Source organism: Delphinapterus leucas, chromosome 3 (genome assembly GCF_059928025.1).
Source record: "Delphinapterus leucas isolate spDelLeu-1000000601 "Yukka" chromosome 3, BTC_Dleu_Yukka2, whole genome shotgun sequence".
Classification (NCBI taxonomy): domain Eukaryota; kingdom Metazoa; phylum Chordata; class Mammalia; order Artiodactyla; family Monodontidae; genus Delphinapterus; species Delphinapterus leucas.
This window is the reverse complement of record NC_143131.1, coordinates 84,782,932-84,806,782: the sequence shown is the minus strand read 5'-3', so window position 1 is coordinate 84,806,782 and position 23,851 is coordinate 84,782,932. Positions and strand designations below refer to the sequence as shown.

General features: G+C 37.2%; 1 protein-coding gene across 15 annotated transcripts in view; it reads right to left on the bottom strand.

Annotated features, from left to right (window-relative positions):
* PAM (peptidylglycine alpha-amidating monooxygenase) overlaps nt 1-23,851 on the bottom strand; it is a 280,621-nt gene that overhangs the window by 110,521 nt on the left and 146,249 nt on the right. For all 15 annotated transcript variants that reach the window (XM_089908396.1, XM_089908402.1, XM_022592065.3 and 12 more), the window contains one exon: nt 1,937-1,994. In XM_089908396.1, the coding sequence (XP_089764522.1) occupies nt 1,937-1,994 (58 nt within the window). The remainder of the gene's footprint in view (nt 1-1,936; nt 1,995-23,851) is intronic.

Genomic DNA, 23,851 nt, shown 5'->3' with positions numbered 1-23,851 from the left:
TTATGTAAACAACGGTAACCACAAATCTCCTGGGGGTAGTATATTAAAGGACTAACACTGAAAATGAAATAATCATGTTTTGAACAGGTGACAAAATGTTTAGTATTCATGCAATCCTCCCAGCAATAAAGTAAAGAAGAAATACTGAAAATAGTTATAATTATTCTTATAATTAGATCCTTTAAGGACGTTAGAACTGGAAACAGTTTAATCTTAGATGAGAGTTGCCTAAGAAAAATGGACAAATGTTTAACACCTGGTTTAATATAGCCGTTTATGTGTTTCCTGTGAATATTTTTCTTGACTGAATATATTGACTTGTACTTTCAATTTTAAGTTATGTGAAAGTAAACACATTTATATTAGGAGAGCAATAACACATTCCAGGATATATATTTATAGGCCTTAGAGTCACCAGCTCTGAAATCATTTACTACCACTACCTCCAGAAACAAGCCAGTAACCTATTAATGTGAGACCTGTAACACTGCTCTGAAACACGACTACCATATTTATACAGGTGTGTAGAGGGGCCTTCTCTTCAAAAACAGGAGGAAGAAAGTCTACTCCTAAACTTGGACAAAGAAAATATAAAATTAGTAAAGAAAAACTTCAGGTACAGTTCCTTTTTATTAGTAAACATTATTTTCTCCTAAGCTATCGAATATGTGGACATGAAAGTGAGGAAAGCTTTACTGTTAATATTTTAATTATGAATTTATATCCTAAATCACTTTTGGTGTTACTCAAAGCATGACAGTTAGGAACTTAAATTATTTTTCTCCCTTTAAAGTTAAAGTTCAGGATCTGGAAGCACCATACTTCCTAACTTTTTTCCTGGTAATGTTCAATTGTTACACAAAGGAACATCACTCAGGCAATGTTCAAATTCCCAAGGTCTGACTTATTTTTAGGAGTTAACTATGGAGCAAATTTTGTTTAGAGTGTTGATATAGATTGTATTTTCTGTTGTGACTGCCACCAAAGTGTGTGAAAAAAATAGATGCACATTGTTCTGGCTTTGAAGATCTATAATGTATTTTCCTGTGGGGAACACCTCATGAAAGTTCATCCTCAGATGGCCCTAAGGCTACTGTACACATTTTACAATTCATATAATAGCCATTTCAGACAGTCCACTTGAAGATTAGTTTCAAGGGAACAAAGTACAACTCTCATTACCATCACTTTCTCTCCAAAATCAACATCTCAAAGTAGAAAAACAAGGGACGGGGGCAAATCCATGAATAATTTGCCAATCACATGTCTTCCCTAAACAGTTAAATGTCTGTCATAAGGGATGTTTAAATTAAAACCATCTAGATGAAAACAGATGGTGCTCTGTCACATTTTCTATCTGATTTAAAGTCTCAGCTGGGGAAGGAGCTGTCATTTAAGAGCCCTCTTATTCTATAATATAGACAACAGGACTGAGGTTCCTTCTGTCCTCCCTCCCTCCCTCTCTCTTTCCCTTCTTCCCTTCTCTCATTCACTCCTATTTTCATTCCTTCCTATCCATCTACTTGTCTGACAGGTAAAATCTTACATTCCCCAATGCTGATTCTGAGTGCAGTCGATTTATAGCATGAACCAGCAGGTATATAAAGAGTCTGTTGAGTGGAGCGGAATTAAGCATCCAGCCACAGACAGAAAGCCAATACTCTACAAATGGGACCACATGGCATTGGGAGCCATCGACATCTGCATGCAACTCCTTAACTACTATTACTCATAAGTCTCTCCAGATACAGTTTGTAATCTTGTCTCTCAGTGGCTCACTGGTTTGTTTCTGCATTAGGCATTATAAATGCATTTTTAGAAAGTGACAGTAAAAGATTAATATGCTCATAACCATCAAAGAGAACCTTTCACTGATTTCCAATAGCTGCCCTTCCTTCAACTGCCCACCCCTCCACACCATCCAATTAATACTTACTTACGAAGGCTTCCTCATCCATTGGCAAACGCACTGACATGCAGAAGTACGTATCAGACTATTAAAGAAAGAAAGATACAAAATATGAATTAAACTGCTGCTAGTAAAGAAGAAATAACTTGTAAAAGCATGGGCTCTATGACTGAAAAAGAACTACTGGTCCAGTGAGGTGAAGTTGTCTGCCAAATGCTGGGTGCCAGGTTAATGGAAGGGCTAAGCCTAGAACTTAGGTTCCCTAAACATTTTTCTATGATTCTTTCCTAAACAACGTCAAATCCTATTTATAAAACCAATTATCATGAGTAATATTTCTAGTACTGTCACAGTTAAAAGGCAACATTTAAAATGCTTCTATATAAAGTAAAACAATTCAATGCATTTGACTTTAAAATGGTAGGAGTTAGTTTTGACCATCTTTACTATTTGCATAATTAAATATTTAATTTCTTGAATCACTTTACAACTTCCCAAAATATTAATTAAAAAGGTACAATGGGGACTTCCCTGGTGGCGCAGTGGTTAAGAATCTGCCTGCCAATGCAGGGGACATGGGTTCTATCCCTGGTCTGGGAAGATCTCACATGGCACGGAGCAACTAAGCCCATGCGCCGCAACTACTGACCCTGTGCTCTAGAGGCAGTGAGCCACAACTACTGAGCCCGTGTGCCATAACTACTGAAGCCCGCGCGCCTAGAGCCCGTGCTCCGCAACAAGATAAGGCACCGCAATGAGAAGCCAGCGCACCGCAATGAAGGGTAGCCCCTGCTCGCCACGACTAGAGAAAGCCCGCGCGCAGCAATGAAGACGTAACGCAGCCAAAAAAATAAATTTAAAAAAAGATACAATGAATAAAAGTTGGTTTTGAAATATATTATATTTGGTTGTTCTCCCTTTATTATTTTTTAAAGATTTTTTTTTTACGTGGACCATTTTTTTTTAAAGTCTTTATTGAATTTTGTTACAATATTGCTTCTGTTTTATACTTTGGTTTTCTGGCCCTGAGCCCTGAGGCATGTAGGAACTTAGCTCCCTGACCATGGACCGAACCCACACCCCCGGCACTGGAAAGCGAAGTCTTAACCACTGGACCCCCAGGGAAGTCCCTGTTTCCCCTTACTTTAAAATTTTTATGTAGTGCATTGAAGAAATCAACATTAACTCATTATTCTTCCTTTTCCAGTTATTAGTCTCTTATCTAAATTGCCATTTTCTACTATCAAATACACTAGCATCAAGAATTTTTAGTGATAAAAATTGCAAATTAAGGAGAATGGGCATCTGTTGATCTATGTATTCCACTTCCTTAATGGAAATCCATATGTAACGAAGATGTGCTATGATTTATAATATACCCAATACAAATAGAGACTGAACTCATTTAATAATTCATACTTCATGGATTATTACTGCACAGTGGTGGAATCAAGAGACTCCACAAACATGGATAGAGATAATCTGGGTTTCTCTAAACCTACTGGTCAGCACCAAAAATTGTGAAATTTGTACTTCTTTTTTCATTTCTGTGTTGGCTGGGAAGCAAGGAGATTCAAATACACATCAAAGAAGTATCCTAAAATTTAAAAAATTAAAGAAATATGATTCAGTCTTTATTACTACTTTTATATATACCATTTCTTCTACTGGAACAAATCGTTTCATTTCTTAAAAGGCTTTATAATTATTTAGATTCACTCATTTTGATAAGGAGGAAACAGGCTGGGAAATGTTGAAGGTTGCACAGCAAGAAGGTTAAGCCACATAAATGCTGGAGATGTGACCTCTGTATCCAAAACCCAATATATTGGGTTTGGAAATATATTGGCAAAATACTGCTTAAAGATCTTACCATCATGTACAAGGTTGCTCATAAATATTTTTCCAACCTCTGAATTACTAACGTTATAAAACAGACCTACTCTGTTCTAATAGAAATAAGAAATTCAAGATTCCCTTCTAGTTGAACATCCTGAGCTATGAGTAATTCGGGACTGAAAGATATTTAGTGGCAGACTATAGCTGCTGCTGCTACTAATACTACTTCTAGCCAACAGTTATTGAATTCTTATTATGAGCCAGCCATGGTTCTCAATGTTATATATGTATTGTAACATTTAATAACAAAAACAATCCAATAAAGACCCAACAGTATCCACAGATACTATTATTAACTCCTTTAAAGACAGTAAGAGTAAAAATTAGCATTTGTTGAGAGCTTACTATGTGTAAGCACTGTTCTAAGTGCTTTACATGTATTAACTCCTTTAATCCTTAAAACACATTCCTATGACACAGGTACTATTATTATCCCCATTTTATAGGCAAGCTGAGGCAAACCAAGATTAAGCAGTTTTACTATTCATTCTGGCCAAAACCTGGTAATAGGCAGATAGGCTTCTGAAGCCATCTTAGTGCAGTTACTTTAGAAAGCTGGCAATTGTAAATCTTTTCTCTGCCTCTTTGAGTTGTAAATCTTCTATCCAGAACTGTCTTCTCACATCAAGGAGATAGTTCTCAGCCAATGGATGTCCTGCTCTAACTTACATCACTGCCTCCTGTCATAAAGATAGAAGTTTGTTTTTCCTCCGGATAAGTGCCAATCAACAAACCCAGATGGCCTAGTCACATGGACTAACTCCTCCAATCCCCCTCAGTGCCTTTTCCCTTAGCATAACTCGGCCTTTAAAATAAGGTCTCCTGCTTTTTTTTCCAGCAAAGTTGAATTCAGTTCATGCTGGAGCTCCTTCCTTATTTGCAGTAGTTTTTATTGAAAAAAATCTGTCCTTCCCTCTTTAACTAGTGACCACCTACACTAACAAGTGTAGGAGCTGGGATCTGAACACAGGCAGTCTGCCTAATGCATCACAGTTCACTCAAAGCAATATGAACAATTAATGACTTAGAAGCAAATATGAAGCAAAAGTAATTTAAAATAGCTAAGCATATATTTAAAACAAGAAATGATCCAAAGGAGCCAAAGGTTGCAATGAAATGCAAACCAAACAAGTTCTTTTAAATTTGTACTTATAATTTTTGGGTTTTATTTTATATTTGATTTTATTATAAGCCACCTCAAGTTATTTTTGGAATAGAGAAGTTATGGGGATAAATAGGTATGCCAAATTCAGCAAGTTTGTTCTTTTGATTAAAAAAAACCTAAGCACAAGAATGGTTACATACACAGAATAAAGAAAACTACTTTTTATACTCAGAATTGATCAGAACCATGTTATAATTCTTTTTTTTTTTATAATTCTTGCTCTTATCACCAGCTGCATAATTTTAAATGGCAGAACAACTTGGGAATGTCTTTCTTCTATAGATTTATATTTCTTGGCTTATAACTTCTCTAATGATAAGAATGTGTTCAGATTTCAAATGTTTCTGTCCTATTCTGTTAAAGCCAGTTTAAAAAAAAAGAGAAGAGATGACATAGATCCTCCACAGAATAAACAGTATCCTACGAAATTATTTTCGGAGAGTCTATATTAGACGTTGCATCAGTGGTCTACCATGCACCATCATACTCTGATTTAGGATTTTACTTATGCCCCATTTTCAAGATAAAGAATAATTCTGTTAGAAGAAAAGAAGGTAAAACTCTTCTTTTTAAAAAATGAGCACATCAAAAAATGCAGTGTGTATCAGATCAATAATTAGCCTTCAGCTGAAAGCTCTGAAGACCACAGTGCAATAGAACAAAGAATAGCAAAAAGTAATTTATTCTTTCTCTGCAACTATAAAAGGTATCAGTGATTTTGTTCTCAAGTATTCTGGTACCATAGTTTGATTTCTAGAATTAAGTTGAAAGCTCAAGTTCCTTGGAAAGAAGATATGTTCCTAAGGTCATTTACATGGTTCGGTGGGAAAAGCCAAATCTCCAAGGTCTGCCTCCCTTAGGCGGGCTGAGTAGAAGTAAGCACACTTTTGTGTTACTTCATTTTCTTCTCACAATTATGCTGTGAGTAGGTCTAACAGGCACTGCAACTGTTTTATAGAAATGCAAACTTTCACAGAAAAGTTACTGATCCACCTAAGGCCAAGTAGTTAGTGTCAGGACTAGGATTAAAAATCTTCAGGTTTAAAAAATAAACAAATGGGACCTAATGAAACTGAAAAGCTTTTGCACAGCAAAGGAAACTATAAACAAGATGAAAAGACAACCCTCCGAATGGGAGAAAATACTTGCAAACGAAGCAACTGACAAAGGATTAATCCCCAAAATATAGGAGCAGCTCATGCAGCTCAATATCAAGAAAACAAACAACCCAATCCAAAAATGGGCAGAAGACCTAAATAGACATTTCTCCGAAGAAGATATACAGATTGCCAACTAACACATGAAAAGATGCTCAACATCATTAGAGAAATGCAAATCAAATCCACAATGAGGTATCACCTCACATCGGTCAGAATGGCCATCATCAAAACATCTACAAACAATAAATGCTGGAGAGGGTGTGGAGAAAAGGGAACCCTCTTGCACTGTGGTGGGAATGTAAACTGATACAGCCACTATGGAGAACAGTATGGAGGTTCCTTAAAAAACTACAAATAGAACTACCATATGACCCAGCAATCCCACTACTGGGCATATACCCTGAGAAAACCATAATTCAAAAAGAGTCATGTACGACAATGTTCATTGCAGCACTATTTACTATAGCCAGGACATGGAAGCAACCTATGTGTCCATCAACAGATGAGTGGATAAAGAAGACAAGGCACATATATACAATGGAATATTACTCAGCCATAAAGAGAAACGAAATTGAGCTATCTGTAATGAGATGGATGTACCTAGAGTGTGTCATACAGAGTGAAGTAAGTCAGAAAGAGAAAAACAAATACCGTATGCTAACACACATTTATGGAATCTAAAAAAAACAGTACTGATGAACCTAGTGGCTGGGCAGGAATAAAGACGCAGACTTCTCTAAGCAGACATAGAGAACGGACTTGAGGACACAGAGGGGGAAGGAGAAGCTGGGACGAAGTGAGAGAGTAGCATTGACATATACACTGCCAAACATAAAACAGATAGCTAGTGGGAAGCTGCTGCATAGCACAGGGAGATCAACTCTATGCTTTGTGATGACCTAGAGGAGTGGGATAGGGAGGGTGGGAGGGAAGCTCAAGAGGGAGGAGATATATGTATACATAGAGCTGATTCACTTTGTTGTACAGCAGAAACTACTACAACATTGTAAAGCAATTATACTCCAATAGATGTTAAAAAAAAAAAGTCAAGTTTATGCCTTCCAGATGATTAGAAATAATTACGTATCTTTCTTGCCACTTTCTTACCATTAAGTTTTAATCCAGTTAAACTGTGATTCTGGCGAGTCTTTCAGCATTAATACCTCTGTTTTTTTAACTATGAGACTAAGTCCTATACTTTAAATAAAATTTAAGACTCTTCATAAGTAAATGAATAACTTTTTTTTAATAAGATATGTCATTTGTTCAAGAATGGAGTAGACAATGCCTTTGCCAAACTATTATAAGTTCATTACAGCATGGGGAGAAAAAAGATTATTTAGGTGATTACAAAATACTGTTTTATCAGTACAGGTTAATTTCTATAGCAGGTCACCAAGAATGGACAGTACTTTTAATTCCATACTGTAAGCAGCAGTCAGTTTAAGAATTTAAGACTATACTAACAAGTCATCACACAGTTAACTACAACCAACTCTTTGATGAGAAACTTTTTTTTTTAAAGCAAACCCTTGTAAGGCAACAACATTTAGAAAATTGGAACAATACATCTCTCAAAGTAATAAAATCATTACATCACTGATATAAATAACTGACTGTGCTTTTCTTTTCTTCAGGATGAACACCAAGAACACTATTTAACAATATCCTGATTAGGTAAATATGATCCTACAACCTCTATCATTCAACAATCCAAAAATATTCAAGTGATTTAAACATACGATCAGTACTTAGCATATGATACCCTGTAAAAGGGAGAACATTTACCGCGCATTCTAACGTCACTCTAGAACTTTCCCATCATAATTATTTATCATGGTAACATTACCAGGTAGGTATTATAGACACTACTTTAAAGATGGAAAAACTGAAGTTCAAGAAGGTAAGTAACTTGTGATTTAAAAAAAAATTCTCAAAACTGATGAAATGGAATTTGAACCCAGTTCACTAAAGCAGTTCTCTTTCCACTATAGAAAGATAGCTATTAAAAGGTTGTTTTTCAAACCTCTCTAATATTTGAAAAGAAAATGTCAGTTCTTAGACACAATTTTAATTGTTTATTTGATTAATGGGATAAATAAAGGAATCAAAGGCATAAAATTTAACAAGAAGTTTTAGTCCAAGTCCTCTAAATTTTCAAGGGCACATGAGAACATTTCATGACAGCTTGTTGACAAACTGCAGTGAACCAGACTAGAGCCACAGCTATTTAATTTGGTCATCATTTTGTTTCTGCAAGGTAAAGCAATTTGAAAACGTACACATAATTCAGATCAATATTTCTCTCTAACACTCTCTAACATTCTGAAGACACAAATACAGCACCTAATTGCCCATTACAATAGGTTCTTCATTTGAACACACTGTCCTAGAAAGGATGCTTCTATAATTCAACCTAAACTGCCAGTGCAACCTTTCACAATTTTCCATATATCATCATCATGAATCTTCTTTTTCTCTCTGTGGGAAGAACACTGTATCTGAGCTTGGTGCCAGGCGACTGTCTGTAAAATACTGCAGATTCAAACTGCTAACATAAGGCTCAGATGTACAAAAAGGGAGAAATAATGTGAATCTACATAGCCATGTCTCTCCTTGCTATCTCTTACAGCACATCAGCCAAATCTGAATTAAGAGGGATATGATATTGCTGATGCCTCTTTACTGCTGCTTACTGGAAACTATCCAAGAAAAGCACGTTTTCCTGACAAAAGAAGATAGTGTGGTAAAAATGAAAAAAACTCACTCATTACTAAAGAACTCCTATTATATTCTATTATCACCCATTTTAAACTGAGTTCTCATGTAGACAATAGTGTTCAGTAATACTTTGCTTACATTATTTAAGAAAAAAGTGTTCTTTATTTTGATTTAGTCATTTGTGAGACAGAGATGCAGTAGATTCTAAGGAACAAGTAGTTAATAAAATTGACTCCTTATTTAAATTAATATGGGACAGACAAAACCATCTATTTACTATTACACATGAAAACTGTTCACATAAAATCAGTAGTTTTTGTTTTGGGAAACCAGAGGTACCATTCAGATTCTAGTATTGAGCACTATGATTAGATCCTGGCTGGATAATATCCTCACTGCCCTTTTATTGTTTAGGCTTAAAGAGTCCCTGCAGACTACCTTTCGTTTTTTGGTGTTTTTTTTTGGAGGCACGTGGGTCTCTCACTGCCGTGGCCTCTCCTGTTGTGGAGCACAGGCTCTGGACGCGCAGGCTCAGCGGCCATGGCTCACGGGCCCAGCAGCTCCGCGGCATGTGGGATCTTCCCAGACCGGGGCACGAACCCATGTCCCCTGCATTGGCAGGTGGACGCTCAACCACTGCGCCACCAGGGAAGCCCTGGACTACCATTCTTAAGGAGACTATACAATGTGGTGACACAAACAGATGTAGGAACAGACAACATAACCCAGTTTTAGCTGAATATGGCCCTTTTGCTTATATCTGTGGCTATTTGCAAGTTGGTTGCTCTCTGTAAATAAGCCATAACCCATAGAAATATTATACTGTGTATTAGGTCTCTGGTAACTTTTCTCAGTCATCCTTTGTTAAATAGCCAAAGCAGGGCAACCATCTCATGGTGGCAATAGTGACTTTGTGCCTTGGTTACCCAAAAAGTAGGTAGTAACCTTTCTCCTAACCCAGACCATGCAGTTTAAATCTGATCTAGACAAACCACAAAGGATCCATCAAGCCCTACATTTTCACACAGTACCACTTAGGGTTCAAATAACTTGAATTCTGCAAAGAAGTAGAGGAAACCTCAGGGACTGGCAGTAGTACTGCTAGACCAACAAGAGAAAAAGTACAGAAAGTGATCAGGTCTCTTTGACAAGAATTTTGGTTATTGGAGGAAGGAAGCATTTGGAAAATTACTTTTCAAAGTTTTCTTTTAACTGATCCAGATAGATAATAGAATCAAATTGCTGTTTCCCAAAGTAATTTTAATACGTGCATAGTAAGTTTATACTCATTCAGTGGTGTTTGTACTTTCAACATTTTCCTAGAATAAAAGGAAGCTAGGACAAAAGAAAACTACACCAAAGCATGCACAATTTTTTGCAGTGAAAAATTCAGGTTTAAAAAATCTACCTCTCGGGCTTCCCTGGTGGCGCAGTGGTTGAGAGTCCGCCTGCCGATGCAGGGGACACGGGTTCGTGCCCCGGTCCGGGAAGGTCCCACATGCCGCGGAGCGGCTGGGCCCATGAGCCATGGCTGCTGAGCCTGCGCTTCGGAGCCTGTGCTCCGCAACGAGAGAGGCCACAACAGCGAGAGGCCCGCATACCGCAAAAACAAACAAACAAACAAACAAACAAAAAAACTACCTCTCTTACACCAGAATTTAAAGACACTTAATTACAGATAAAATTCCTTAAACTGTCACTTTTGGATGTAGTCTGTTCTAATTTTCCTTTTCCTATTGTCTTTCTCTTACCATATAAATAAAAGATATGTTGCCTATTTATATTTATTAGGCTCTGGCAGAATAATTAGGTCTTATGTTAAAACATTCCGAACCGACTAAAAAAGAGAGTGTTTTCCAAAATGCTCTACTCTGTTCCTTACCATTAAACTACACTCCATCCTCACCAACTTTTGGGATGTTTATCCCAACCTACAAAGTTATCTTGCTGTAATAATGTCTGCTAGCATCCTAAGCATTTAGAACAATATCTGGCACATACTTAAAGCTCTATAAATATTCATTGAATTTTGCATGTACCTTCCTCTTTTGCTGGCAATAAACTCACAGTTTAAGAAAGGCTGAACTGAAACCTGTATTATAGATGCCACCTAATTAGGGTTTTATACAGCATCACTTTTTCATATGAATTTTATCCTTCAGTTAATTCATCCCAGAATCCCATTTGCATTTTTAAACTATAATCACACTGGGCTGATAATGACAAGATTCTCAATGCCAAGTAGTTCAAATGAAAGCTACTTTCCTGGCAAGAGCTTTTCTTTGGGAATTACAAATCTGTGCAAGCAAATGATGAAGGAAAAAATATTGTGGTGAGGGAATATCTGACTTAGAGCTCTCACACACTTTCATTTAAGAGGAAACAAAAAGGAGCATATTAATAATGGTCTATAATTAATCGCCTATGCACAATACGTGGTGACAATCGCAGGCTCTTCCTTGGCTTCCTGGTTATAGGGGGAGTTACGCGAGGGGAAACTACCGTTCTGAACAGGGGTTGCTGTTGACCTACACCACTCATCTTCCCCAAGCTTAAGCCAGTGCTTTATGCTTTTCATAAGTTTCCCTTAATATGAAAGCAGTCAATTTTCTGAACCTTTTGCTAACATTAACTGCTCCACCCATGTTTCTCTCCTTTAGCACAGATGATTGGAAACTGACTCTATCCAACCTGTCTGGAGATGCTGTCGAACAAAAAGGCCTCCACAATCACTACCTCCAAACATCATATTTCTTGCTAACTGGCTACATTTGATTTGGGGACAAAACAGCATTGTGGAAGAGAAGCTCTAGACTTGAATGGGTCTGTCAGCTCATTTACTGATTGAGTTGTATTCTATTCTCTTAAAGTTTAAAATGAACCATCCGATACCAAAGTGGTATATACAATTTCTGTTCTTTCTGGGCCTGTTGTCACATACCTTGCCATAGTTATCCCATTAATACTTGCCTACCTTTAAATCTCTTTTAATGCCTATGTAGAAATCCATTCTTCCATCCATCTACTCATGCATCCAAGAAACATATATGTTAAGCAACTCCCAGGAACCAGACACTGTGCTAAACTCATAAAACTGAGCAGAAGTGCACGTGGTCTCAGTCTTCACAGAGTTAGAGGCTTCTAGCATAACAAATAATCACACAAATAAGTATTAAATATTTTCTGTTTTAAATGATACATGGGAGAAGTACAGGTTACCACAAGAGCCAGTAATTCAAAGGAAATGATCTTCAGTGAAGGGAGTTGGCAATTGTTTTAGGCATAGGAAATAGCATTTTCAAAGGCCCTGTAATTGGAAAGAGCTAGGTGTGATTGAGAAAAAGACCAGTACATACAGAAAGGGGGAACAGGTTTTTAATTAGACTGGCAAAGTAGATGTGGCACACAATGAAGGACTTCACTTATAGTCCATGTTAAGGACTTTGGTTGTTTTATTTTGTTTTTCTTGAGAACAACAGAAAGCCAATGAAAACTTTTTGTAGGAAACTGACATGAAGGCTAGAATTAATTAGACAAGGCCAATAAAAAGTCACATAGTTGTTCAGAAAAGTGATGATAGTAGCTTGAAAATGAGTGATGGTGGTAGAGAAGGAGAAAAGAGGACAGATTCTGGAGACATTTAAAAGATAAAATAGGCATGACTTGGGAGTGGATTTGAATAGAAGGTAAGGCAGCAGTGCCAAGGATGATTCCTAGATTTCTGGTTTGCATAGCTGAATGTACTTGTGGTAGAATTCATTGAGACATAAAACACAAGAGGACCAGATTTGAAGATGATGAATTTGTCATTGGACATATTAAGTTTAAGAAGCCTTCGAAAAACCTACATGTAAATATCAAATGAGCAGCTGGGTCAAACAGAGTTTGAAGGAAAGGTTGGCCAAGAGATATAAATTCATGTGACATGAAAGTTGGGCAGTGGGTATGGAAGAGGCTGCTTTGTGAGAGTAGAGAGTAAAACAGAAAAGAGAAAGGCCAGAGTTGTGAAGTAGTCAGCCAAAGAGAGAGCAGCCAGGGAGTTTACAGGAAAAAAACACAAAAGTGTTACATCATAGAAGCCTAAAGAAGAGAATGTTTCAAGGAGGGAGCAGCTGACAATGTCACTAATCAAAATCCATATGTTAACACTGTTCTACTGGGGATGGCACTGTAAACACTAACATCTGGGCATCGACTTCCTTGTGTGTTAATATTCCTGATTTATTTAAGGAGCCCAGTTCTTCCCTGCCGCTCCTCCTATAAGGACTGTGACTGTGGAGACTCTGGCCTCACGACCCAAGCCTTCTCATAGCTCCAGCCACACTCACTATACGAGTTACTCACAGCCCCTCTAGAGCTGACCTCTACACTGCCTCCCAGTAAAGGAATGCCTGCAGCAACAGTATACAGCAGAGTCACCCCAGACTTCCCCCACCAGCTCCTTCAGTGACGGTCACAGAGCACAGGGTGACTTGGGAAATAGGAGAGAAGAACACCAACAGAAAAAACACGGATTTAGAAGGCTGATGAAAAAAGATGGGCCAATACGTCAGTTTTTAAAATTCCAAATATTCAAAATAAAACAATATAAGGAAAAAGTATTTGAAGAAATACTGGTATTATATAAGCTCCAACAGAGTATATTGCCACCACGCAGCGAACCTCTGTTACGGCCTGCCGATTCCCAATCTAGGAAACTACTCGTGTTCTATAGACTAGTGGTGTCAACACAAACCCAAGAATCTGAATGCCTGAGGTACCCTTTTAGCACAAACTGATTTAATTTCTTACAATGTATTAAGAACTAATGAGGTGATGTACTATGAAAGTACATACTTTTCACATAGAGTTAGAAAAGAGCAAATATTACAATATTAAAATAAGCAACTTTTAGTAACAATCCAACAGACTTTAGCATAACTGTATAAACGCTACGAGTTCTGGGCAAGGCTTCCGGCTTTCAGGCGTTACATATTTGTAAGGAGACTAATATTCTGAAAATATTAAACTGTTGTATTCACACTCCTCTTCCAAATAAATCACAGTTGGTTCCCTAACAGCCATTCTGTTATCATGGCCCCAAGAAAGGAGGCAGGGCTAATGCTAGCTAAGAAAGGGAGAAAACATGACATAGTGGAATACCCTTAAAGGAAGGAGGTCAATGAAAGTCTCTGGCCAAGGGGAAATTAATTTCATAGTCACAGATGAGGTGCCAGAGTTGACACCAATAAAAGGAACAAAGCCCATAGGCCCCATTCGTTTGGGATCTCTTCCACTGTCCAAGGCCATTCATAGATCACCCCTTTGTGTACACCCAGATATTATCCTGATGAATAAAAAAGGGAGGAGGTGGGGAAACAGCTTAATCAAAAGCTGAGCTGATTGTCTTGAACCCAAAGAGGGTGGGATTCCTTCAATAGATACTTTTAAGGCTTTCTCCCCTTGCTACCCAGAGGGTCAGGGGTTTAAGAAGGTTAAGTTAGATCGGTTTTAAAAATTAAAATCCTATTTTCTTTGCATACTTGAAGAATAGTGTGTGAATTGTGACTCTGCTACATACGTAAGCAAAGAACAATTTATAAATTAATGTATTACTTGTATTTTTACTTTTTGTTATGCATGGATAACTGGCATTAGCAAAGTATACCACTGACTGATAGGTTTCCTGTAGAAGAAAAGATGTAAAATATGCAAATAATCTTGTAAAGCTCAAATATTTTTATGTACTCCTGGCACCTATTAGCAGAATTTTCAATCCGAAAGATGATTAATTTTTTATTTTATTGCTGGTGGCACTTAAAATTGGTACAAAGATTTTTAAGAAAGCAATATGGAAATGCATAGTTAGGAGGAAACCCTTTTTTCCTTAGAGTGGATTGAGCATACAGTCATCAGGACATATCACAAAGACCACAGTAAATCAAATATATGCCATCTCAGTCATATGCAGGAGGCCTAAGAAAATGTTAATCATCACTAAGAATAAATCTGCAAATTACAGAAGACCAACTCAAAATGGCTTAAGCTAACAGAGATGAGGCTTTCACGTAATGAGAAGTCCAGAAGTAGGACAGATGCAAGAATGGTTATTTCATCCAGAAATTCAACAACATCATCGAGGACCTAGGTTCTTTCCATCTTCCAGCCTTGTCATATTCAATATATTGCCTTTTATCTGTAGAATTCTTTCTTCATGATCACAAGATGGTTGCAGCAGCTTCCAGTATCATATTCTCACAAAGCAATTCCTAAAGGCCAGCAGTGGGAGAGTCTCTTCCTTAAGTTCCTTTTCAAAAGCAAAACTTTCCCAGAAGCGCTTCACCTCCAACAGAATTCCCTTCACATATAAATGGCCAGAACTGTGTCACATGCCCATCTCTAAACCAATCACTAGCAAGGGACATTTTCTGGGCAAGGGAAGGCCAATGCTGGATCAAAAGTGGGGTTCTGTTAGCAAGAAAGAAAGGGAGGAGATGTATGTGGGGTAGGCAACCAATATGTCCTGACAAGCACATTTTTGAAAGCAAAAATAAAAACTTCATAATTCTAAATTTAACCAGAGGTCGATAATCTTTGGGCAACTTGGTCCATCTCCATGCATTAATCTTCAGTGTTCAGAATTTTTGGAACCTTGTCTTCCTCTCTAATAAAATAACTATGTCAATTCTATATTTTCAGTTAGACATTTTCTGCTGCATCTCTTAATTAGATGCTACAATACACTTAGACATAGGGATCAAGAATGGATAAAATGCCAATTCCCAGTTCAGCAAGCCTGACAATCTTGAGGGAAATAAGACATAGAAAGCCAATTCAATTCTAAATTAAATAAAGGCAACTGTGCCTTCTAAAAACCAAACTTTTTTCTTCAAAATAACAGGCCTAGGATACTTACGTTTAAGGATGAAGTCATATATTTAAATATAATGATCAAGGGGGAAGTCATTCTGCTTCTGTCCACCTCCCTCACAGCAATTCCGTTACCTATTCATTTTCCTTAGACTTCCAACTCACAAAGAAAACATTACAACAGATTTGCATCCTTTGACTTGAACTTCTAAGAGGAACTATAAGATCAAATATAAAAATATTCTTTGGAATATTCTTTGCTTTTCCTTTTCACTTCATAAACATCTCTGTTTCAACATTAGGCAATTACAACAAAGCTCCTTGTTCACTAGTCTGTCTCCTGCTATTGGACTATGTTTTAAGGGCTGAAACCCTGACTTATTCTTGTTTGTATTCCCAAAGACCAGTCGGCATTAGCACTGGGTATGCAGTGAATGTTGGTTGAATTAGTTCATTGAATTTTGTTATGCTACATGACTAGGAACCTTTCATAAAAGACCTATTCCTACAAAACTGGCTCCAGAGCATTGAGTCACTTTTTCCTTTAAGGATTTTATATATGCTATTCTGAAAGGCTATCAAACCAAATTTATCCCACTGTAATTTTCCAACTTCCATTAAAAGACAATATTAATAATTCAAGAAAAGGAATTATGCTACAAAGGTTGACTTCTCTTTGTACCGAAACTCCCAAGGGTGAATACTTGTCATAAAGTTAATGGAGCTATTATTATAATGAACCAAATAGCTGTAGAAACTGCAAATGTTCATTTTCCAAACATGTTTTTACTTGTCATCAGTTCATTTTACATTATAAACATAAACACAGCACTTCAGTGTATCCTTCTTTAAGTCAGCTTGGAAACTTCCTAACACTAAATGAAAAAGTAAATTCAATGCTTTACAATTAAAATTAGCTTTATTTTCTTAAATTTTCTCAGACTCACACACACACTCACACACACACACACACACACACACACACAAACATGCAGCACGATAAGTACAATAAAACTAAATAATCCTAAATGATCATTATATAATTAGGTTTGTATAGTCAGTGGCCCTTAATTGGTGTTAAAGGAAAACTCAACCTTTTATATCCAGCAGTTTATAGAATATAAACTGTACAAACAATATAAACTGAATTTAAGAGTGATCAAATAGTTTATGGGGGAATCCTTCTTTTTATAGAAATATTTCCACTGACAAATTCAGGAGGAATGACAGAATTAGAATACCCATGATATACAACTTCTAATGAAACTAGACAATGATAAATATCCATGGCTGCTTAAACCAATAGATGAAAAGTTGATAGGAAACTTTATAATGGATTAATCAATCTCACAATTCCTAATGTAATAAGATTAACATCATAAGAAGAAAGATAATCACACATTAGATGTTTCCTGATGGTACTATATAACATCACCTTTGAAATATTCTTGCCAAAAACCCTAACCTAATCTGATCAAGCCTGTAGATGTTCCACTACAGGCAAACAAAGGTCAGAGCGACATGTTAAATGATATTCTAATGATGCAATCAGCAAATCCTAGAATGCAGAAAACTCTTTAGGACAAATATCACAAAGGAAAAAACAGAGACAAAGGGAATCTCAAGATTTTTTTTTTGTATTTTTGAATTTTATTTATTTTTTTATACAGCAGGTTCTTATTAGTTAGCCATTTTACACATATTAGTGTATATATGTCAATCCTAATCTCCCAATTCATCACACCACCACCACCCACCCGTCACTTTCCCCCCTTGGTGTCCATACATTTGTTCTCTACATCTGAGTCTCAATTTCTGCCCTGCAAACCAGTTCATCTGTACCATTTTTCTAAGTTCCACATATATGCATTAATATACGATATTTGTTTTTCTCTTTCTGACTTACTTCACTCTGTATGACAGTCTCTAGATCCATCCATGTCTCAACAAATGACTCAATTTCATTCCTTTTTATGGCTGAGTAATATCCCATTGTATATATGTGCCACATCTTCTTTATCCATTCGTCTGTCGATGGACATTTAGGTTGCTTCCATGACCTGGCTATTGTAAATAGAGCTGCAATGAACGTTGGGGTATATGTGTCTTTTTGAATTATGGTTTTCTCTGGGTATATGCCCAGGAGTGGGATTGCTGGGTCATATGGTAATTCTATTTGTAGTTTTTTAAGGAACCTCCATACTGTTATCCATAGTGGCTGTATCAATTTACATTCCCACCAACAGTGCAAGAGGGTTCCCTTTTCTCCACACCCTCTCCAGCATTTATTGTTTGTAGCTTTTCTGATGATGCCCATTCTAACTGGTATGAGGCGATACCTCATTGTAATTTTGAGTTGCATTTCTCTAATAATTAGGGATGCTGAGCAGCTTTTCATGTGCTTCTTGGCCATCTGTATGTCTTCTTTGAAGAAATGTCTATTTAGGTCTTCTGCCCATTTTTGGACTGGGTTGTTTGTTTCTTTAATATTGAGCTGTATGAGCTGTTTATATATTTTGGAGATTAATCCTTTGTCCATTGATTCGTTTGCAAATATTTTCTCCCATTCTGAGGGCTGTCTTTTCATCTTGTTTGTAGTTTCCTTTGCTTTGCAAAAGCTTTTAAGTTTCATTAGGTCTCATTTGTTTATTTTTGTTTTTATTTCCATTACTCTAGGAGGTGGATCGAAAAAGATCTTGCTGTGATTTATGTCAAAGAGTGTTCTTCCGATGTTTTCCTCTCAGAGTTTTATAGTGTCCAGTCTTACATTTAGTTCTCTAATTCATTTTGAGTTTATTTTTGTGTATGGTGTTAGGGATCAAGATTCTTAAAAGAGGCATATCAGTAAGATTTACCATGTGGACTACATCTGGATCCTGATGCAAATGAACCAACATTTTAAAATATAACAATCAGAGAAATTTGACACTGCTAGATAGTTGATGATATAATGGTAATAATGGTGATTGTGGTTATATTTAAAAATAAAGTACTTACCTTTTGAAAATATATAACAAAGTACTATGAAATGATGTCTGGTAGACACCTCAAAATAATTCAGTGTGTGTGTGTTGGGGAGGAATCAAGTAGAGGAATATAGATAAAACATGAATGTTGATAATCATTGATGGGTACATGGGGGCTCATTATACAAGCTCTTCAATTTTGTGTATGTTAGAAGTCTTCCATTAAAATGTTTAAAACTAAAAAAATACAGTTTGTTCCCAAGAATCTTTGATACCAACCTACCAACCAATTAATGTAACAGCCAACAAACTGAACAACAAATATACATTGATTCTATATATATTTTGCTCCTGGGACATAAGATTAGATAGGAAAAGTCCTCTTCCTTCAGAAACTTTAGAATCTAATAACGGAAACAAAGCCTACCACTAGGAAACAGTGAAGAGTTAAGCTTTGCGTTAAGGGCTGGGAGAGTGATAGGAGTTCAGAGAAGGGAGAGATCCAAACGGATGACCTGGTTCCAGATAGGACCTGGTTCCAGTCAGGATTCAGGGGAAGAGGGCCACTTGGCTGGGCCTAATATTCAGAGCGTCTTTTCTCCTAACAAGTTTAAGCAGAAAGTGAGAAATACAGACAGGACTGAAAAAAGACGACACATCTTACACCTTTTAACTTGTATCCAGATTTCACCACTTGTAATGCACAGATTTAAAATATTTTACAAATCCTGTACTTTTATTGTGAATGACAATATATATGGCACTGCATCATTTCTAAAACGTAAGCATTAATTTGCTGTGTTTAATATTTAAAATGTCAAGATTCCCTTAGGAAACAGAAGGTACAAACAAAGGTGGCAATTGAGGAGCATTGAACCAAAGAACCAAGGACATAGCTGTTGGCTAGGTTAAGAGAAGCATGTAAGGGATGTTGAAACACCCTAGGGATTTATAAAGTAGCAAGCTGTTACCACTCAAAGATATGAGTCAAGAAGAGAAAGAGTTATCAAACCCAGAGATTGTTACAGCCATAGATGACAGGAGCTATGACATAGGGAGAGAACCCAAATCACTGTCAACTTGCTGCTCAACAGAGAAGAAACCAAGGAAATAAATAACCTGATCTCATTCTGCTGCTTTCCAGCCTTCTGTCAGTTCCTCCCACTGACTAAAGTCAACTAGAAGCTAGAGAGCAAGGGCACCCATAAAGGTCAGTCTCCTGGAGCCTGGAGTAGGCTGGAGTGGAAAGTACATCGGGAGAGGCCAACGGAGGACAGCCAGCATGTAGTATCCATACCTGCTTTTATATTCCTGCTTTGGCACTTCTTAATATTTTAAAAAAATGATCAAGTGTAAGCTCAAAAACAAAAGGAAGTGACCAAGGCTTCTCTTAGCATCTGAGAGGCCCTGAACAGAGAAGCTGAGTCTCTACAAAGGGGAAGACTTCAGACAAACAAAGGTAATAAGAAGACCTGAGCTGAAAAATTAGTCTGAACAAAACCCAGAAATGGGAGTAAGTGTGGTAGAAGGAGAGATAAGGAGTTGAATGGACAAACAGGCACAAAGGTAACATTTTAGGGAGTTCTAAGAAAGGAAGTTGGATAAATTTGAATTAAGCCAGATAATAAAAGAGCTTGGGTAATGAGGGGTATTTAGATTTGATCTGTTTATATGTGATGTTGGTCACTGTGAGTGACTGAGATGTGGTGCATGAAACTATGAGTGCAGTCTTTTAGGAAGAACACTTTGCTGGAACTGAGGATGAGCAATGAGGATACAATGGGAGGGGGAAGGCAGTGGAGTGTGGAACCAAACCAGAAGATGCTGCTATCAAATTGGGTTAAGTCTATAACAGGAGAGTAGCAGTGGAAATCCACACATTTACCCAGCCATATGTCCCATAGTCTATCTATCCCACAAATGTATACTGAGTCTACTATTAGCTGACCCTGGACTAGACAGGGAGGACACAATGGTGAGCAAAGACAGGTGTGTTTCCTGCTCTCACACAGTCTGCAGTCTGATGAGGAAATAAAGGTATGAATGGAGTAATGACGTAAGCAAATGTAAAATTGCAGTTGTGAAAGATATTCTGGAAAAGAGGCATGAGGTGCTATGAGAGCTATGACAGCTCTCTGAAAGGTGGGAGTGGGGAGTGGAGTAGGAAAGATGGGAGAATGAGAGATGGTCAGGGATAGGTTCTCTGAGAGAATGATGCTTAGGTTGACATCTGAAAGCTGGGAAGGCATTACCCAGGGCACACAGGGAGGGAAGAGCAAGCACAGCAAGGACAGGCAAGGGCAAAGACTCTGGACAGGAAGAAGAGGCCGCACAGGGAATGAAGAAAACCAGTCACTGGGACAGAGCGGAAAAGGCACAAATCTGGAAGACATCTCAAAGGAAGAAATAAAAAGGATTGTAGATACCTAGAATACAGACCATTAAGGAGGTAAAACAATCTAATGCGGTTCCAACCATTTTAAGCAAGGAGATGAGCTATTTAATCAATCCATATTTGCCAGTGTGCTCTGTGCCTTGACCAAAGAACACAACCAATTCTTAACAAATATTTATTAGGTAAGGAATTGGGAATATAGCCTTAACTAGACAGACAACCTTTATTATATCATATGGGTCATCACCCAACTTGTCCCCAAGAGCAGAAGAAGTAGCTAGGCATAGACTCCAGGAAGATCTATTAATCAACAAATATTCACTGGGTACCTTCCATGTGCAAGACATGAGATAAAATATTGTGAAAACAATATCTTGTCTGAAGGACAGGTATGAGCTGGCTTCTTTTAAATATAGATTATGATGTTTGTTTGCTCAGCATGAGCATAAACTGACAAAAATATGCACAAAGATGAATAAGATGCAGTCACTGGTTTCAGAGACGTTTTAACAGGAGAGATTTAAAACATGAGAATGAATCACTGTAAGTGACAATACAATAGGTTTATAAGAGTGGTGTAAATTATTATGGCACTAGATCAGATCGCTCTGAGGAAATCAGTTAGGTTCATGGGGAAAGGAACACAGATTCTGTAACTTAATGGGGTATGATTTCAATAGGTGAAGATGCAGGGTAAAGAAATTATAAAAAGCAGAAAGAATAACATCAGGGGGTTCAAAGGTATCTACCTGTAGGAATAATAAACAGGCTAAGTGTGGTAGAAAATGGGGAATTCAGAAAAAAGCAATGCAGGGAATAAAAAGTAAAGTGGCATAGATGGGGACCATAGGGCAGAGAATTTAGAAACCAGAATATGGACCAGGAAATGTATTTGGTCAGAATAAGGAGTTGCTGAAGATTTCTGAGCTGGAGAACAGCATTATCAGAGATGATTAAGAAAATTATATGGAATGAAAAACAGCATCACATAACGGTTTCAAAGCACAGGGTCTGGAGCCAGTCTTGCCTGAGTTAGAGTCCAGACTCTCCCACAGCTAAGACTTGCAATAAAAATGAACAAACTACTGATAAACACAATGTCATGGATGAATTTCAAAAGCATCATGTTAAGTGAAAGAAGCCAGACACCAAAGACTGTATACTGTTGTGATTACATCTATACGTAAATCTATAAAAGGCTAAACTAGTGACGGAAAGACCAGCAGTTGCCAGGGGATAAGGGACAGGGATGGGGAAAAGCATGGGAGTAGGGAGAACGAAGGGGCACGAGGGAACGTTCTTTATCATGTCTTGGTGGCAGTTACACAACTGCATATTATTTGCCAGCATTCATCAAATTGTATACTAAAAATTCGTGAATTTTTATTTTTAAGTAAATTATATCTTAAATATGCCAATAGAAATGAAAATATCGTGCAAGAGGAAAAAGTTAGGTAGCAGTTAAAATAAAAACATTGAACTTCAGAATATTTATTCTGTATGAAGAGCACGGCAGCAGGGGACTCCTAAGTTGTGATCAATGTGGAGACACAAAAATACTACAGTCACTGGTGTATATGTGTGCATTGTGTGTGTGAGGGCACACGCACGCTTGGGACTATTGACGAGGGGCAGGAAACATTCATTTTTTAAAAAAATATTTATTTATTCAGTTGCTCCGCATCTTAGTTGCAGCAGGTGGGCTCCTTAGTTGTGGCATGCAAACTCTTAGTTGCATCAGGCATGTGGGATCTAGTTCCTGACCAGGGATCAAACCCAGGCTCCCTGCATTGGGAGGAGTGGGTCTTAACCACTGCACCACCAGGGAAGTCCCAGAAGTATTCTTGATATGAAGATAATACCCGTTCCTTCTAAAAAGAATTTATTCAATTAATCTTTATTGGACACAGCACTGTTTTCAGGCCCAGGGAACAGAATAATGAACAAAACAGACCAGTCTTTCCTCTTAAGGAACTTGACAGTATATCTCAAGAATGACAGAAGTGGAGATGATGTTTAAATGAAGAGGCATGAAATGGAGATTTGTTCCTGTAATGATTAATACTCAGATGGAATTCAGGCTTCGCCCCAGGCCCACAAAAGTAATACTGTAAATAATGGCTGGCTAACAAGGCTATCTTATTCACTGCATTACACAATAGGTTAGGTATGTTATGGTGATTGGTGTACACTGGTGTTACAATGGTGACATAAGATTATTTTATAAAACATTTTATTATGTTTAAAACCATTTTATAAAATGGTCTGGCAGACTGATATTTAGAAAATGAAGAGTTGGAAAAATCATTTCAATCTTGTTTATATTTCAATATTTGAGCAAAATTACTATAAAATTTTTATATATCCCTGTATAGCTGTACTAATACTAATATATATGCAATAATATTTTTGGATTTCACTAGTAGGTCTGAATATACTTAGAAGTAAAAATTCATTCTCAGTCAATGAGTTTCTGAACTGACTACAATAAAGATTCGAGATCATTCTTTTTCTTTTTTAAGATCACTCTTAATTTAATGTCCTCCTTCATAACATAGTGATTCACAGGTTTGCAAATCTCTATTCTCTGTAAAGTTCTTAGCCACCATAAATAGGTTTTAGAGGTTTTATTTTAAAAATGCAAGGAAACGATCTTGGACTCATATATCTGTCAGCCTTTTTTTGGACAACTGACATTTTTTTATCTTGGGGAATACATGTTGTGGAAAGAAGGAATGTGGGGAAATAAATGACATACAGTCTTACAATAAACTTGGAGTCTTCCAA